The sequence below is a fragment of the Sarcophilus harrisii genome, chromosome 4 (assembly GCF_902635505.1).
Source record: "Sarcophilus harrisii chromosome 4, mSarHar1.11, whole genome shotgun sequence".
NCBI classification, from domain to species: domain Eukaryota; kingdom Metazoa; phylum Chordata; class Mammalia; order Dasyuromorphia; family Dasyuridae; genus Sarcophilus; species Sarcophilus harrisii.
The window spans coordinates 148,835,232-148,855,247 of record NC_045429.1 but is presented as its reverse complement, the minus strand read 5'-3'; the positions used below and the strand labels follow the sequence as shown (position 1 = coordinate 148,855,247).

The 20,016-nt window shown below is 32.0% G+C and overlaps 1 protein-coding gene across 12 annotated transcripts in view; it reads left to right on the top strand.

Moving 5' to 3' along the window:
• UTRN (utrophin) overlaps positions 1-20,016 on the top strand; it is a 639,104-nt gene that overhangs the window by 435,534 nt on the left and 183,554 nt on the right. For all 12 annotated transcript variants that reach the window (XM_012549387.3, XM_023503254.2, XM_023503253.2 and 9 more), the window contains one exon: positions 1,266-1,438. In XM_012549387.3, coding sequence (XP_012404841.1) covers positions 1,266-1,438 — 173 coding nt within the window. The remainder of the gene's footprint in view (positions 1-1,265; positions 1,439-20,016) is intronic.

Below are 20,016 nucleotides of genomic sequence, written 5' to 3'. Positions count from 1 at the left end.
TAACGCTAGTGGAAATATGACTTTATACCTTAAGAAGTTGAAAAACTTGTCCTGTCATTAACATTGCCAGACACTTCTGAAAGGCCTATTGGTTTTTGGACCATGCCAGAGTACCATGATCAATCCAAAGTTTTCACCAGAATAACTATATTTCATGCTGTTTAATCATAGGTTATGACTTCTTGAATTTATTATTATAATCCTTTGAGGAAATCTTTAGACTATATCTTTGGCTTTCTTTATTTTTTAAATATATTATTTCAGGGAATATGTACATATATATTTATATATAATTAAGGAGAAATTTCATCTTTCAGTTAGTCTTTGATTTTGATTTGGCAATCTGTGTCATATTGATGACAGACTTTATTAGTCTCCCAAGAAGGTATGGTGGTGATCTTAATTACCTTTCCTCATTTATTTGTTTGTTTTAGATATACCTGTGTGTCAATGGATGGTATTTTGCCTAAATAAAAGTGGTAAAATCCAGCATATTCTTTCAGTGCTCAATTTCTTAAGAAAATGGGAGATTGTGTTTGCCCTTTCTTATGACTTTTTGCATTTATATAAGATGTACAGGTTTGTCTAATCCTTACTTTGTACAGTATCCATTATAAGAACTTAACATTTTAATAAATGTATATGTAAAGGAAAGAATGACTAGTTCTTTTTTTTTTTTTGGCTGAGGCAATTAGGGTTAAGCTGTGTTGCCCAGGGTCACACAGCTAGGAAATGTTAAGTGTCTGAGACCAGATTTGAACTCATGTCCTTCTGACTTCAGGGCTGGTGCTCTATCTACTGCACCACCTAGCTGCTTCAACTAGCTATTTTTTCTTGACAGGAATCAGTGGTTTGACTTTGGTATAACATATTAAAGCTAAATGATTTGGAAGCAATTATTAAAAATAGAAGTTATAAAAAATATAATACTAAAAACCATAGCAACAAAACTCTAATTTTATATAGAACCTGAAAGCTCTGTTCTTGAAATAAACTTCAACAAGTAAAATTCAGAAATTCATTGTTTATTTTAAGCAGACAGGCATTGAATTCTGAAATTTTCCAAGGAAAGTAAGTTTTTAAAAAAGTCAGTCATTGAATTTAATTTTATATAAAGGGAAATACTTTGAAAAGAAATCAATAAATATTTAATTATGCATATAAAACAAAATATATATTTATATTAATTGTATATATTGGTCACAGTTAATATTAACTAGTAAGAATAGTGTTTAACATTTGCATTTTTCTTCTTATTTTCATAGGACATACAGGCTGAAATTGATGCCCACAATGACATCTTTAAAAGTATTGATGGAAATAGGCAGAAAATGGTAAAAGCTTTGGGAAATACAGATGAGGCGGCCCTGCTCCAACATCGACTAGATGATATGAACCAGAGGTGGAATGATTTGAAAGCAAAGTCTGCTAGCATCAGGTCAGTATAAAAAATATATATATAAATATGAATTTAGAGGAAAATTTGTCAACATGGTGTTTTGAGAAAAAAGGCATATCACCTGGCTCTGTATATGGCTCTCAAAGCAAAATTTTAAGCTTAAATTTAAATCTACTTCGATCTCAATTTAAGAATCACAATTTACAGTTGCAGATACATTTGCCTAAATCTAGTCTAATTATTGTTAAAATTTGCATTGAATTAGCAAATTGCTGATTTACAGTAAATACTGTGTTTAAAGTAGAGGCCAATATTGACATCCAAATCTCAGTCTAACCTTTAGTAGGCTAGGTAGCCTGGCCTAGAGTCCTAGAGCCTGAATTCTTACTTTTCCTCTAAATACTATGGCTGGATGATTGTGTCTATGTCACTTCACTTTTTCATACCATAGGCGATTCTCTTTATAGATGTGATGTTGACTTGTATTAATAGAAGAGTTTTTATGTCCTAAGGAACTTCCTAAACCGAGGAAATTATATGCCTAAACTTGTATCAGTGGAGGATATTAGCAGACTAAAGAGTTTCCTAAAATGATGAAATTATAGGTCTAGTTCAATAAAGAATATTACAACTATTTCTCTTACTAATATTTTTTCTTTTGTCTTTTTCCCCAATAAGATCTGTGATTTTTTTTTTTTTATCAAAATTGATATTGTTTACTTGCATAGATTGCAGTACTGCTAAACTTTGTTAAATAAGTTTCATAAGGTACTGTAGCCAAGACAAAACTATCAGTTTGTGGCTAGCCTGATAATAAGCCTTTTGAATTTGAAGCAAAGTGGCTTTCAGACAAATGGCTTAGTCTAATATCTAGCCCATACCATGTGCCTTTATTTTCCTTGTTTGGACTTTTCAAAGCTTCTTCTTAATTGATACCTTTTAAGAATTCAGGTTCACCAGCATATCACTCAGAATTCTGGCAAAATATTATGATGATGATTATTAGTGTCTGTGGCTAGAGAGATTGACATCAAATGAATTTCAAATGGATGATTGAGGTCAGTACTTAATTCAACCAGCATTTATTAAGTGCCTACTATGTGTCAAGCAATATGCTAAGAGTTGGAGATAAAAAACAAATACTAAAAACAAATTCTAGTTCAAGACATTCACAATGTAATTGGGGAAGATGACATGCAAACAACTATTTACAAATAAGAAAATTCAGGATCAATTAGGAATAACTGGGAAAAGCTTCTTAAAGAAGGTTAGACATTAGTTGAGATTTGAAAGAAGCCAAGGAAACCTGAAGATGGAAATGGTGAAGGAAACCATTTTATGAACAGTTAGTGAAAATGTTTAATCATAGATGGATTGTTTAAGCAACAAAAAGGAGGACATTTGTGCTTTATTGAAGATTATGTGGAAGATAACAAAATAAAAAACTTGGAAAGGCTGGAAAAGTGACTGGATTATCAAGGGCTTACAAAAACTGAAAATAAGGTTTTATATTTGATTTTGAAAGCAATAGGGAGTCACTAGAGTTTATTGAATTGGATGAGATCAAGTTATCAGACCCACATTTTATGAAAATCAGTTTGATAGCTGAGTGGAGAGTGTCATCAACTGTGAAGGAACTCGGTGGGTGAGAAGGAATGACACAGGTATACAGATACTGAGATCAGTGTGTTAGATAACTCCATAGATGATGAGTCCAAAATGAAGGATGAGATTTAAGCTGATTTAGAGAAATGTGCTGTTCATTGAGCTACATTCCATCCACTGGAATTTAAAATATTATGGAATGACTATTCCTTGTTGTGTGTTACTCTGAGGTACATGATAGAGAGATATGGGTTTATCACTTTTCAAATAAAATTCTATTTGAATAAGTAATTGACATTGTGATAGTTCCCTTGGAGATGATTAGCTGGCCACTTTCCTGGTACTTCTCAAAATGAAGTCATTGAAAGGTTGTACAAATTACACATATTTTATTCTCTCTAGATTGAATTCTTTAATGGCTTTATATAAGGAATGAATACTTTTAGAGAAAACTATCACATTTGAACCTCACAAAACTCTTAGTACTTGATAACCTAATGTATTATGTATTACACACACACACACACACACACACACACACCCCTCTTTCATTTTTATAATAAATAGCCTTGTGAAAAGATAGAACATAGATTGGAAATATTATAAAATCCATTTACAAGTAAGTAAACTTTATTTCTAGAGATGAAATGAGTGAATTAATTGTTCAAAGTCTCACAGAACTACATTATGGGTGAATCTTAGGAATAAATGAATGGATAAATATTAAGTGCTTACTGTGTACCAAAAATTGTGCAAAATTCTAGGAATACAAATAGCAAAATAAGACAATCCCTGCTGTTAAGAGCTCACAGTCTAATGAGGAAGATTACACATATAGAAGGTTTCAACCACATGTCTGATCCAAAAATCTCATGGTCTTTAGAATACATTTGTAGAGCAGGATTAATGTTTCTTCCTTAATATCATACCTGCTGGTACAATCACATCAGTATCTGATGTTGATCCATTTGACAATGCCAAGGACTTTAGTGGCAAGAATTTTTTTCTTTTTGATCTTCATTAGCTGTGACTATATGTCCTACAGGAGCAGTTACCAACCTGCATCTTTGTAAAAGTTTCTTCTTAAGGAAACATCACTATTCCTAAGGCTCCTGTGTTCAAGGTCCTGGGCTATTACTGTCAGGGTCTGAATAGAGATGGTAATTTTAGTGGTTGGTTGTAGTTTGACATATCTGGGGATGCTACTTCTTATCTCTCCTTCAAGATGCTCCTTACTGCTTCAACTAAGTTGACTTGCTTGTCCTTTTTGTGATGGTTATTTGATGGTTGTTGAGGTTGATTGATGCCTTCTTCAAAGAGATTGTTTGCTTTAAAAGTTAGTTTTGAGGACTATATTTAAAATGAGAACAGTGGTTGGTTGGCTGGTGAGGAGGTAAGGGGGTAGAGATTGGCTGCCCCTCTCAGTATTCTATGCTTATCTGCCATTGATATTGTTCTCTCTACTATATTTTCTCCCCCTCAGTGGTGGCTGTGATGATTAAGTTTAAGATCTATACCCTTAGCATTACATTTTATAAAAAGAAGAGGCAATGTGTTAGAAATGTTTTAGTGAAGTAATCTTTTAATAGTACTTTTGCTTACTAATATAACAGAATTTTTAAAATGTTATTGCCTTGCTGGATATTATTATTTAAGTTGTCTATTAAACTTAAGCTGTGTTCTTCAAAAATCTCTCATTACTTATACTGGAAAAAGTCATAGTATTTATTTTTATACTTTCACATGTATTTTAAAGTTCCTAATTATGTCATTCAATCTAAAAAGCCACCAGAATTTTGTGTCTGGGGCATGATTCTAAATACAAATGATTAAATGAAGTTTATTGTCCTTGAAATACTGCAATCAAATTTTCTTTATTGTGCATTCAGAAATATAACTAAAACACCCCAAACATTCAATTACTGATATGTTTAATTTAGAATACTATTTATGACAGCGAATAGAGCCTTGCAAGCTCTGATTGGTATTGAAGAGCAGTGGTCTCTAATTAGTTGAATGGCATTTTTAAAGTCTGCTTTCTTAGAATGACAAAATAGACAAGTGTCATTGGCCTCTTAAGTTGTCTGTTACATAGAAACTTAATTATCTATTTTAGATGAAGGATAGATGAAGGAATGAAAAATTTAATAAAGAGATGATTAGAAAAATTTGTTAATCACCTATTGAGGAGTTCTAGATTTTGGGTAGTCAGGGAACCAAATGATGAGATTAGGGTTCCTAGTGGTCAGGGAGTTAAATGATGAGGTTAGTGGCAGATTCAGTATTCAGGGAACCAAATGAAAAAGTTTGACTCCCCAAAATCCCCTTGTAATTCAGCGCATGGTTAGGGAGTTTTGGGAACCCCCCCCCTTTCTGGTGGCACAGAGATTCTTCATAAAGGAATTATGAACCCGAAAAGCTAGACTGAGAAAAATAAGTTTATTATAGGCATTGGGAAGTCAGCCTTTGCTATGCATGAATAGAAAGGTTGAATTCCTCAGTGACAAGGTCTGACAGAGAAGTAAAGTTTCTAGTGGAGAGATCCCGACAGAGAGGAATAAAGTCTTGTTAGGGAAATAGATGAGACAGATAAAGGGAGGGTAACGCTGAAAGAGAATATTTACGAGTAGAGTTTTTAAACATGCCGTAGATGGCATATTAGCCCCTCTCCAAAGGAGTGAGTTCTAAGTTGACTCTTGGCTGGGTTTCAGCTTGAGCTGGAATTGAATAGAAAATCTTAGAATTGAATGGGTGTTTCTTCAATTCAATGGGGTTAGAATCTCCAACTCCAGACTCAGCTAGCCACACCTAGATAATAGAATGAAGCTGTTTATCCTTGGGCAGGGCCTTTACAGAGGCAGTATTCAAGGTGAATCTGTTTTTCAAGGAGTTTTAGAGAGTTTCAGGGCTCCCTTAGTCCCTATGTACTCTTAATAGTAATTGAGTGTAATAAATAATACATTCTGAAATCAGAATTGAAGTAGACAGGATAAAATTATTAAAGGCTTCCTTTGCCCCCATTTCATTACTTTTTGGTGATGGTCAAATTTTTAATATAATTATTATTAATTTTAAACATACAGGAAAGTACTTTCATTCATATTTAGTAAATATTTGGAAAATATGTAAATGATGTTTATAATTTAATTTTTGGCAGTTTTGATTTACTTGTTCTTTACCTGTACTTGTAATTTTGAATTTTGAAAAAGAAAACTCACTAGATTTCATCAAGCAAACAGTTTTTTGATGACATTTTTATTTTGAATAATAAATAATAAAAATTTGAAAAACTTTGGAAACACCAAGTAAATTGGGCATTTATAGTTTAAAGACTGAAAAAAGATGATTGTCTAGGAAACCACAGATCTCTAATTTGTATAGCTTCCTTTTCCTTTTCAGTATGACGAATTCTATATGTAATTTTCAAAGTTGTCCCTTTGAAAAACGAAAAGAAAAAGAAATAGTGATACCTTTCTAAAACATTTTTTAACAGTCAAAACAAAATTCCCACATTGGCTGGATCTGACAATGTAGATCTTTCATTGCCCGTTGAATTGCATCTCATATTGCCATTACCTTTTTAGAGGTGCTAAGTGGCAGGCTTTCTAATTCATCCCTCTGGGTACCAAGTTTTTCACTTTATTGATCAGAATTCTTAAGTCTTTCAAAGTTGCTTTTCTTTACAATATTGTTATTTCTGTATATTTTGCTCTCTGCTATATGTAAAACTGTGCTCAAACATTTTTACAGCCGTCTAAGTATATATTTTATTATGTCTGATGCTCATTTTGTCCTGGCTGCTTTTCTTAGAAGTAAAGTGACTAATGGGAGGGAGGGAGAAATTGAAGTTAAAAGTATAGATTACTACCAGTAATTTGAAAAGCCACAGAATAATCAGGGTGCTTTTTTTTTTTTTTTTTTTGGACAGGGCAGTTTGACAGATGGGTAAACTGAGAATAAATCCTTGTGTTATTAATCAGTAATAAAATCATCAGAACTTTAAATTTCTTTTCTAATGATGTCATTAGGACATCAAGGAAAAGTTAAAAAACAAAAAATATAATTTCTATGCCCTACCTTGCAAGGGAAGCCAGACACTTATAGCTCAACAGGCTAGCCTCCTTCCTTCTTCCCATGTCTGAAGGTTTCTTGACTTCTATCTTTTTTTCTTATTTAACATTTCTAATGCAGGTGGGTTATTTTTATCTCTGCTTTTAGACTTTTGTATTTGTAGTCAACAAATATTTACTAAACACCTTTTCTGTGCAAGTCAATATGGTTGTGCTTAGGGATAATATATACAAATCTACAAGTACATTTAATATATAATGATTTGAGGAGGAAGATGAGGAAGGAGCCCCCAAACTCTCTAAAATTCTTTGAAGGACAGCTTCTCCTTGAATCGGCCTCTGTAGAGGACCCCATCTGAGGGAAGCATCCTAACAGCTTCATTCTGTTTTCCTGAGAGAGGGGCACCACCTGCATTGATAACATTCACTACTGATTAAAATCGCTTTCCCATTGAATTAAAGATCAAGCCTAGAAAGGTTCATTCAATTCTATTCAAATTCCAGCTCAAGCTGACCTTAGCTTTTATTATAAAAAGAGTCAATTTTAGACTCATTCCTTGCAGAGGACCTAACATGCCATGCCATGCTATGCTATGCCAAGGAAACCTCTCTCACTGGGGCATATTCTCTTTCAGTGTTACCCTCTCTTCTCATCCATTTCCCTAATGAGATTTTATACCTCTTTTTTGGGATTTCTCTACTAGAAACTTTACTTCTCTGCCAGGACTCCTCCACTACTTTACTCCCCTGTCAGGACCTTGCCACTAAGGAATTCAGCCTTTCTATTCATGCATGGCAAAGGCTGACTTCCAAATGATAATAATAAACTTATATTTTGCAGTCTAGCTTTTCAGGTTAGTAAATTCCTTTCCACAGGACCTCTGAGCTGCCCGAAGGGGGTTCCCACAACTTCCTACCTTGTGCCAATCCTAAAGGGGATTTAGGGGAGCTAAACCTCTTCATTTGGTTCCCTGAACCTGCCAGTGACTTCATCATTTAACTCCTTGACCACCAGAAACCCTAATCTCATCATTTTTGTTCTCTGAATCTAATCTCATCAAAGAGAAAGAACATTGACATTTTGAAGAATGATAGAGGAAGTTTAAGGAGATGTGAGAGGAAGCCCCTGAGCTGAGCTTTGAGGTGAAAATGCTAAGTATAAAAGCCATTTCAAGTCTATGCTGTGATTAAGTTTGTTGTTATTCTTATTTCTGAGCCTCCTTTTCTTCAATGTCATGTATGTATCTAGTATTGTAAATTTGTTTTAAATAAGCTAATATTTGAGGTTGTTATTAGAATGAATGTGTAATTTTTAGAACAGAGAATCTTAGCTCTGGAAAGGAATTTAGAGATCATTTCATCTAACCCATCTCTTTTAACATTAGAAGGAAAATATGCAACTCAGAGAGGTTAAAGAAATTGTATAGTCATCTCTAAAACAGAAATCTTTTTCTAAAAAGAATTTTTTAATGTTATCTTTTGTTTCCATATCTAATTTTCCCCCCATATTCTTCTACCTTCCAAGCCCAGGGAGCCATTCTTTATGACAAAGATTTTTTTAAAAATAAAAAAGAGGAAGAGAAAAAAATCATTAAAATCTCAACTGATGTCTTTTGATTGCAAATCCTCTGTTCTTTCTTATATAACATACTCTATATTTTGCTATCAGAAAACACTATTAATTCATATACCTCTAGCTTAGTATGTAGTGTGTGTCAATAAAAGTTGAACAATCAGACTAGAGAGTCTCTGCAGTGGCAAGCCATATCAATTCTGTCAGAATGAATGTTTTTTATCAATGTGAAAACCTAATGTGGAATTCTTAATATACAGATCAATAACTTAAGATAATTATTCTGTATTCCAAGTTCTTAATGATTTTTTAATAGTTCACAGTATTTATACCTTTTGGACCATACGTTCTTTTTTTATTTTAAAAATGTGGACTAAGGTTTTATAATCAGTTATAGGAGTATGTTAAATGCATTGAAATTTTAGAAAGAAATATTCTTTTATATACTTTACTTTAATTGCCATGTTATTTATTGTAAAATTTTAAATTAGAAATCAATTAAAGAAGCTTATTAATATGAGTTTCATAACATTTTCACATGAAATTTGTTTTAATTCAATTATTATTAACAAGTATCCCCTTATATATTAGATTAATGCTATTTATATAGCATATATTTATTTATAATTTTTTAAAAATGTGTTTCATAAGTCACAGAAGTATAGTTATTCAAAGGAGCAGCTCCCTCATTCACAACATGCTGAAAATTCAGTTCAGTTCAACTAGCATATTACGTACCCATGGTGCCCAAAGATAGGGAATAGGGAAACAAAATGAAAACAAGTTTTTGCCTTCAAGGAACTTACTTTCCACTAGGTGATAACCATTTATATTACCACTGAGAAAAGTTACAACCAGAGAGCTTGAAAAGATTTTTCAATTGAACCTTGAAGGAAACTATGAATTTTAAGAGCCTGCTCTGGGGAGGGGTGTATATTCTGGGCATGAAGACTGCAAATTGTTTGAAGGACATCTTAGTAAGAATGTTTGGACTGGAATGTAGAGTGTGTGAAAGGGAAAAATGTGAAATAAGTCTGGAAAGGTAGACTGGAACTCCACTGTGAAGAGCATTAAATTTCAATTTTAATGAAAAACCAGTTCAAAGATAAAATGCCTCTCCCCATTCTTTTATATGAGTCTCTTGAAAATGCAGGGCATCCTTTAAAAAGTCCTTTCTGTAAAATAAGGTTTAATAACACTTGCATGTACCTCTACTTATATTAGCTTTAAAATGTCATTAAACCATATGTAAACTTAGCCTGATGACTTGGGGGGAAAATCAACTATATAAACTCAGTGGAATGAATATACATACATACATACATACACACACACACACACACACACACACACACACACACACTACATTAGCAAACTACAAATACTTTTTTTTTAAAATGGAATTTAATGTATTTAATGAGATTTAATGGAATACACTGATGGAATGAAGCTGAATTGTTCCTGTATATGAATGGTGTGTGTGTGTGTGTGTGTGTGTGTGTGTGTGTGTGTGTGTGTGTGTGAGAGAGAGAGAGAGAGAGAGAGAGAGACAGAGAGAGATCACTTGCATGGTGTTCATTGAGAAATAATTGTGAAACTAAACCTCAGAGAAATAAATAAGATAAAATTTTCTTCCATTTGCATGCTATATAATATTTCAAACTCCATTAACCAAAGATTTGGATTTTTTTTTCTCCATGTGTTCTTTTTTGAAATGCATACACATATGTAAACAAGAAGGGTATCCTTAGTAAGTTAATTATTATCAGTTGTTAATACTCAGGTTAGGTTGCTTTCTTCTAGGATGGAGGGAGAGAAAAGAGGAGCGGAGCTATCTAGAGAACAAATCACATTGACCTTGTCTTACAATTCATACTTCATTGTGCATCAGTTGTTCACTGCTCCTTTGCTAAATAAATTCAGGGCATGTCTATTCTCTGAAGTCAGGATTTGTCTCTTCATTGATCTGAGTTTGGAATTATTTGTATATCATTTTGTTTTCCATGGTATCATAGGGTATATTGCTTTTTTGGATCTGCTTATTCTGCATCAATTTATTAAAGTCTTGACAAGTTTCTCTAAATTCTTTATATTTGTCATTTTTTATGCTATAGTAATATTCTGTTACTTGCAAATATTGCAATTTGTACTGTCATTTTTCAAGCAATAGGCATCCACTCTCCTTTTAGTAGTTTAGTATTGCAAAAAGTATTGCTATAAATATTTTTGTAATCATGAAACCTTATCCTTTACAATGACCTCTTTAGAATTTGTGGATATTGTCAGCCATGGTTCCATTATGTAAAAAGTAAATTATGTGATAATCATTTATAGGTTTTAATGTTACCACCTACTAGAGACTCAGTGTTTTTGTGCTTTTTCCCATTACTTATTTATAGTGTTCCTACTATTTACCAAGTACTATGATAAACATCACTTGATTAAAATAGGGTCTTGTTCATACAGAATCTATGATTAAAATTAAAAAAAAAAAATAAAATTGGAAACCGACATATACAGTAGTATAGCTATTCTTATCCAGTTGAGTAATATCACATTTTTATGTCATGCAAAATGAATCTATTGATGTTTTAATGTATATCCTTTATATAACCTCTTGGTATCCTATTTGGTAATGATTTTTAATGCAGTCTTTGTAGTGAATCTGGGCATAGTAGTAGAGTATTCTCAGTTTACTCATAGGAATGTCATGAGCAGTGATGTCTATATGGGGCTCTTTTCTGTGCTATGATGTCTTTTGCTCTTTTGCTACCTTTTCTTTTCTGTTGTTCTTGTTCAGAGAGAATTCAAGAGACAACAGGATGATGAAAATCTTCCTTGCATGTTTCTGCTGAGATGATTGTCAGAGTGTATACCCTACCTAGAATTGAGCAACAATGGACGTTTTAATATTTGGCCTTAAAAATATATATATATATATATATATATATATATATATATATATATATATATATATATAGGCCATACTATATAGCCTATAAGAGCCTAATTAAGTACGAGGGTACTTAAGTAGCAGATGGGGGGAAAACTATTATGAAAACTAAATCTGTTGGTGTATTAATATATGCACCAAAGTTATTTTGATGGAGAATTGCATGGTATAATGGAGCCTACCTCAGAGTTAGGAAGATCTGAATTCAACTTAGGCTTGTCATACCTATAGTCTGAAATTGTGGGCAAAGCATATAATTTTTCAATAACACATGTTAATTCTCAGACTAATTTTGTGGATATATCAGTAGATGTTTGCTTTAGAGATTTTCCAGCAAGGAGTTCCTTACATAATATCATAGGTTCTGATCCCCAAATAAATTAATTGTGATATTTGAAATGTAAAATTCAGAACATTAATGACAAGCTGATGGAAACTTTAGGTAAATATTGGTATTTATTTCAGTTTATTAATTCTACATCCAGAAGATGCAGGTTATGGTAGAAAGACTCAAAAAACCTCAATTCAGATCCTATTATATATTCTAACACTACAGTGTTGGGCAAGTCTTTAACTTCCTTGGCCAAGCCTTAGTTTCCTTCATTTTAAATGAGACTAATAATACTTGTATTCTCTATTTTAAAGAGTTGGTACAAATATGTATTATAGATATTAAAGAACCAGGTATATGTACATGATTATAATTTTTATTAAAAATAATACTTCTCTTATCTTTTCCATCCCTTATTTGGTCATCAACTTTCTTCTGCTCAAAGATAAGGTATTCCTTTGGAACTTATTGTGGTATATAAGGCATGATACATTTGTCTAAAGCTGTATCTCAAAATTTGGTACATGGTGGTTGTTGGTAGTTCTTTTTGCAAATGATTATAAGTAAAACTAAAATAGCAAATAGACAACTAGTCATGAAAATACTCTTCAAAATCCTGAAGTGATTTCATACCCAACAAGGAAAAAGATATTTGTTTCCCTTACTCACAGTACTGTTTTAACCAATTTTATTTGGTAGGAGAGTGAAATTCTTCCTGAAGACCTGTTCCCAATGAAAATGTTTTGAATACATCTTTAGAACAAACCTAGGAAGAAGTTTGCTGTAATAAGGAATGTCAGAGGAAGAAATTAAAAATACAGAATATCTCCTATATACTCTCCAGCTTCTATATTAATAGTTCATGGCATATTTCCGGATGTAGGCTGGAGGTCAAATAATAATAGAGCAGTGATTAAACACGAGCTCTTTTTCAATTATTTTTAGTTTTGATGACATAGAATTTAAAAGTTTCTGAATAAATCCTAAAACAAGAGTAAACAATATGATAAAAATCTTTGTAGCAAGTTTCTCTAGTAAGATCTTAGTAGATATAATTTTCAAGATATAGAAGAAACTCATCCAAATTTATAAGAAAAAAGTGTTATTTCCCAAATGATAAATCATCTAAGGATATGAAGAGGCAATACTGAAGAGTAAAAATCCCAGGCAATCTATAGTAATATGAAATAATGCTCCAAATCACTACGAAAATGGGGAAAATGTAAATTAAAGCAAATCTTTCCATCTCACACTCCATCATATTGGAAAGGATCACAGAAACGATAAATGTTTTTTTGTTTGTTTGTTTGTTTAAGCTTTTCAGCCTCTTTTCTTTTTTTTTGTTTCTTTTTTTTTCTTTTTTTTTTTTTAAATTTAATAGCCTTTTATTTACAGGTTATATGCATGGATAACTTTACAGCGTTAACAATTGCCAAACCTCTTGTTCCAGTTTTTCACCTCTTACCCCCCCACCCCCTCCCCTAGATGGCAGGATGACCAGTAGATGTTAAATACATTAAAATATAAATTAGATACACAATAAGTATACATGACCAAAACATTATTTTGCTGTATAAAAAGAATCAGACTCTGAAATATTGTACAATTAGCTTGTGAAGGAAATCAAAAATGCAGGTGGGCATAAATATAGGGATTGGGAATTCAATGTAATGGTTTTTAGTTATCTCCCAAAGTTCTTTCTCTGGGCATAGTTGGTTCAGTTCATTACTGCTCCATTGGAAATGATTTGGTTGATCTCGTTGCTGAGGATGGCCAGGTCCATCAGAACTGGTCATCATATAGTTTTGTTGTTGAAGTATATAATGATCTCCTGGTCCTGCTCATTTCACTCAGCATCAGTTCGTGTAAGTCTCTCCAGGCCTTTCTGAAATCATCCTGTTGATCATTTCTTACAGAACAGTAATATTCCATAATATTCATATACCACAATTTATTCAGCCATTCTCCAACTGATGGGCATCCATTCAGAGAAACGATAAATGTTGAAGAAGGATGTGGGAAAATGGTTATATTGATGGACTGAGTGGATATAACCATTCTGGAAAGTAATTTGAAATTTTGAACCACCTATAACATTTTAAAAGCTTATGCCTAAATGAGAAAAAAAAAGAAATACAAAAAGATTCTATAGGTACAAAAATACTTATAAGAGCCCTTTCTTTAGCAGAAAGTATAGAAGTATGCTTATCAATTGAGGAATGACTGTATAAGTTAGAGTACATGAATATGGTAGAATCCTGTTATGCTGTAGAAAATGACTAATAGTGATTTCATAAAAAGTAGGAATGAGTTATACTTAAAGCAAAACAATTTATGCTATAACAGCAATAAAACAAAAAAATAAAACAAAAGACTTTTGTAATGAAATATGAATCAGAAGAAAAATTTTGCATAATACTCTAATAAAAAAGTAAATCTTGAAATTCATAACTACTCTGATAAAATATTAGAGGAATGATGATTACTTATATCATTGACCTCTTGATCAAGAGATGATAGGGGATTAGGGACTGGAATGAGACATAGATATATAGGGTGTGTGTGTGTGTGAATATAGTCAGTAATGAAATCTGTTTTGCTTGATTTGTATATTTGTTACCAGGAATTTGTTTTTGTTTTTGTTTTCCTTTGGGATGGAGAACATACATTTGTTTTTTTTTTTTTTTGTTTTTGTTTTAATTTAATAGCCTTTTATTTACAGGATATATACATGGGTAACTTTACAGCATTAACAATTGCCAAACCTCTTGTTCCAATTTTTCACCTCTTACCCCCCCACCCCCTCCCCTAAATGGCAGGATGACCAGTAGATGTTAAATATATTAAAATATAACTTAGATACATAATAAGTATACATGACCAAAACATTATTTTGCTGTACAAAAAGAATCAGACTCTGAATTATTGTACAATTAGCTTGTGAAGGAAATCAAAAATGCAGGTGTGCATAAATATAGGGATTGGGAATTCAATGTAATGGTTTTTAGTCATCTCCCAGAGGAGAACATACATTTGTTAATTCAAAAAGATTTTTTTTTTTTAAAATGGAGGAGGAGGGAAGGAATTGAACAAATATGGAATATCCCATGCACTTTAAACTGAGATTACTGTATTGTTAATTGTGCTTCATTGTTTTACTTTGTTAGAGGAGAGCTTTCATGGAGTAGAGGTAATAGTTGCTAATATAAAAACAAAACATATGATTAAGCTTTTAAGACAACGATGTAGTTAATTTCTGCTTATGTACTAATATCTCTTGCAGAGGATTATAAGGCTGAGAAATTTCTTTGAACAACTCAGTAAAGCTCTTGAATATTAACCAATATGTACTTTAAAAATTTAATTGCAGAGGTGGACATAGGGACATAGGACAGCTAGGTAGTGCAGTAGAGAGTACTAGGGCAAATCACTTACTTAACCCTTTTGGCCTTAGTTTCCTCATCTGTAAAATGAAAATGACAATGAAGTTAGCCTCCACATTTAGCTACCATTAAAGCCCCTAAAGATAAAGCTGGAGGAGGTTTAAAAAAAAAAAAGGCATTTTTAAAAAATCCTTCTATTTTAATGGTGGAATGAGACAAGTTGTATTATTCCTTCATTCCTTTCTGGTTCCCCTTTAGACTCTTTGTTTCTTCCCTTCATGCTAGCTCAGGGAATTGTCTTTTTTGTTGTTTTGGTTTCTGTTTTTATTTCCAGTACTTTGCATGTTAGCTGACTTGTTGACAGAGGAAAACAAAACATGGGAAGAAGAATTACATTAAACCTTGTGCATGCGCACTTTTCTCTCTCTCTCTCTCTCTCTCTCTCTCTCTCTCTCTCTCTCTCTCTCTCTCTCTCACACACACACACACACACACACACCCAAACAAACTAAAAAACCAAGGTCCATGCTTGAAGCTACACAATTTTCTGAGCATCAAGAGATCAATTCTTAAATTCTAGAAAGAACAGATGACACTAAATGATTGGGGAAGAAATTCACAGAATATAATTAGCAAAATTGATCAGGAACATATTAATATTAATCATCTTTCTAAGAATTTATGAGAATAAATCTACATACATCCTTGAAGAAAATGTGAGAATGAAATGCAAAGGTTTTTTACAAATAGTATTATATAACATTTAAATTGACTGAAAGGTATAGAAAATACAAAATCCTACTGTGCTTGTTCTTATCTATTAAAGTTGTTTTTCTTTTTTAGTTCAAATAAAACACTATTTTAAAGGGTCTTTTACAATTAAGTAATACATTGTTATATCAAGGTCATATAATATTTCTTGAAATAACACGAATTTTTTTTTCAATAAGATGGTAAGGTATAAGATTGTGATCACCAAAAAAAATTTGCAATTGTCATGATGTCAATCTTCAGGGTTCGATCAAAGAGGATTCCCTGAAAATGGTGAAATTCTTCAAGTACTCATATATGAATGATAGTTTGCTTTTTGCATTAAGCCTTAGAATATTGAAGAACTTCATAAATGAGGAGGAGATCCTACAGAAATTTATCCACATAGGAAAAAAATGGAAGACTTCCTGTTGTATAGGTTTTCATGAATTTGGGTAGATTGCCCATGAAATAGGTCATGAATCATGGACATATACTGGACATTAATAATGAACTTGGAAATAACTGAATAGTTTGAGGAGACTAAATTGGATTCTATATAACTAAACTCTGTTAAAGTGGAGCCCGCTTCCACATTTGAGTCCTAATATCAAAGCCACTAATGTGAAATTGAAGGAATTTGAAAGGGCATGGACCAGCCATTGCTCGTTTCTTCATTCTTTTGTAGACTCAAGCCTTCTTTCCTGGCTCTCAGGAGTTCTCCCTGAAATAAAGGACTGTCTTTTTATACTGAGTATTCTGATAACTAATTCTATATAGCTATGATTATCACTTATTTGAGGACTTGAGATTGCATATCATACAAAAGGCAATGTTTATCATGAAATGGCTACCATTTATTGTAAATGAAAGAGTATAAAGGTTGTCATCAAGGAAACATGACTGACAAAGCAAGTGATCTAGTTATACAGCCAGAAAGCCATTGATAAGGATCAGCTCACATAGTTCATATAATTTGAAGAAGTGTGTATAGTTTTCTTTTTATTCGCTTACTTAGCTGGAGACAATGTGGCTTTTTGCATAGGCTCTCATTGGTCTTTTATTTTCTACCAATTGGGAGAGATATTACCTCTGGCATTAGATTATGAACTTCTGGAGAGCAGAGATTGTTTTTTATTTTTCTTTGTTTCCCTAACACAGTACCTGGTACATAGTAAACATTTTATAAATCCTTACTGACTGACCAATCCAGTTCTTCTTCTCTATTACAGTGCCTTACTTTTCTTAAGAATGCCTAGATGTCTTCAAATAGGTGTTTTGTGAGTTTTTTGTAGCTCTTCCATGACCATTGTTATATATACATAGAATTGCAAATTAATTCAAAAGTCAGATACGTTTTGGAACAGTATATTCATTGGATCCTAAATGTAATTATAATACAGATTCCCTCAAATATTTTATTTTTATTGCTTTAAAATTGTTATATTCTATTTATGTGTTTTAATTTCTTCTTAATCCTGTAAAAATATTTTTAAATGTTCTTTATGAAAAAGGTTCCTCCTCCTCCCTTTTGAAAATAGAATCAAATTTAAGCAGGAAACAGGTAAAAGAATGAACTTCATAGTTGTACATATGAGTATTATTTATTATGATTTATGTGTTTGACAAAAGGAACATTGCACGGCAAATGTTTAGTGCAGGACTATGTTGTTAAGAGTTTGAAATGGTGTAAAAATATAGCCAACTGTGTGTATTCAAAAATGTGACAAAAGTAGCATGATTTAGGAATGAAAGTAGTAAAAGCATAAATTGAGAAAAAGTCATTTGCCATATCCTTAGTTGACTTTAATGTTAATAACACTGACTTGGAAAATAGAAAAAAAAATGAAACTAGAGAATTATTTAAAATTAAGGTTTTTTCTTGTGAAATAGTTGAGGCATTGCCCCCAAATCCTCTTTAATCTAAAAAGATGAAAGGACAAAATTTAAACTCAAGCATTGTAGGCTACTATGGAAGCAAAGATTTGACATATGGTAGTAATCCATTAGACATAGAATTGTAATCAAGCAGAGAATAACCAGCACAGATCCTGTAAGTCAAAATTCCTGCCAAACCAAAGTGCTTCCCCTTATAGACAGGAAAGACACAAGGCATGGTGTTTAAGAATTATCATAACTTCAAGATATTTTATGATATACCTCGTAAAATTTTGTCTTTTAAGACTAATTTTGCTATTTACATTTCAGTTTTAAATTATTGTTAATATTTTTCTGAAAAGACTTAATTGCATTGTCTTATAGATAATGCTATAAAAAAGTATCTAATATTCAGCTGATCCCTTCAAGGTCAAAAGAGTGTAGTCTAGAAATTAATAGCGGAAAGGGTTTGAATTTAAAGATTTAAATAGTAGTTGCTGCAGAAAATAGTGACAAATATATATAGAGTGAAATTAGATACGTGGTTAAGTGTTTTGTACATGATGACATTAAAATACATTTTTATTTTGCTTAAAAGCTCTCGCTTTCAGCTGACTTTTATATATTTAAGACATAAGAAAGAGATGAACACAACTTGGTTTTTACTTATTCTATAAAACTGATATAATGGCAAAAACAGAGTATGTAGCAAGATTAACAGAAAAGTATTTCCTGTGACAAGTGAAATTAATGTATTCTATGGAAAAGTAATTACATGTTTGGCTTAGAATTAATCTATATGAACACATAAAAACTGAAATTTAAGCAGAAACAGAACTTGTAAAACATTTCTTTTCCAAAGTCTGATCCAATGCAAGTAGCTATCAAAAAGAAAAGACTAAGAGGTAGAACAATATGAAACAAATGATTTTAATTACAGTTCTCTCATAATGATGATGATAAGCAAAATTTATATTTATGTAATATAACCTATTCAGGATTATTTCTGCATTCTGACCATTGGTTTTATTCTTATGTCACAGTGAGAGAAATAAGCATTTAGAACATTTAAATAGTTTACTGACTTTCGAAATAATAAGTAGAGTTGTAAGGTAGAAAGCTGAAATTAAGCACCATGCAGGTATATAACTATTTTGTCTCACTCTATGAAAAGGCATCCAACCTCATGGGTTTAGTCATAAAATGTTTAACCTATTCAATTCTTATTGATGTTCCTCTGAGCATTTTGTCCCCTCAGTATCTCTCTCTTTTAAACTCTGATAACTACCATTTCTGTGATTGAGATAGTACCTTGGTGACACTATGTTACCTCAATCTCATTTTATCTCCATGTTCTTCCCTTGATAGTCCCCTCAGGTAACTATCTGTGATTTTTTGTCACCCTACTTAAATATTTTTTGTATACAACTTTGATCTCTGAATTCTTCATCCCTCTCTCTTCCTGTAGTCTAGTGGTTCTCAATTTTTTTTTTTTTTTTTTTTTTTTGTCTCAGGCTTTTTTTACTCTCTCAATTTATTGAGAACACTATAGAACTTGTATTTGTTTTATCGAGGGACATGGTGGTAAATGTCTAACAACCAGCTCTCTGAAAAAAATAATGTAGACACCATATATATAGTTTGATCTGCATTATCAAAATTTCCTCCATCATTTTCTTAAACATAGAAAATCAGCAAAAAGAAATATCAGGTCCTGATTTGTAAAATTTCCTAATTTCCACAGCACAAATGCTCATGCTGAAGATTTTATCAATCAAGCAGGTTCCAGTACAATCCTGGTATTATCTTTCAATGTGTATCATATTAAAAATTAAAACTGATCATTTTTAAAAATATGGATTCATTAACAATAAATAACAAATCCATTAAATGTTAACATAACATCATAAGAATTCAACATTTTCTGAAACAAAAAGATTAGTGAAAAGTGTGTTACTATTTATATATTTTTCCATGGATAGAGTTTGAGGAGTCTGAAAATTTGGATTGCAAAACAATTAAATCCTCATTCACTTCTAATTTGAATAAAGCATTTCTTCCACTTATTAATATA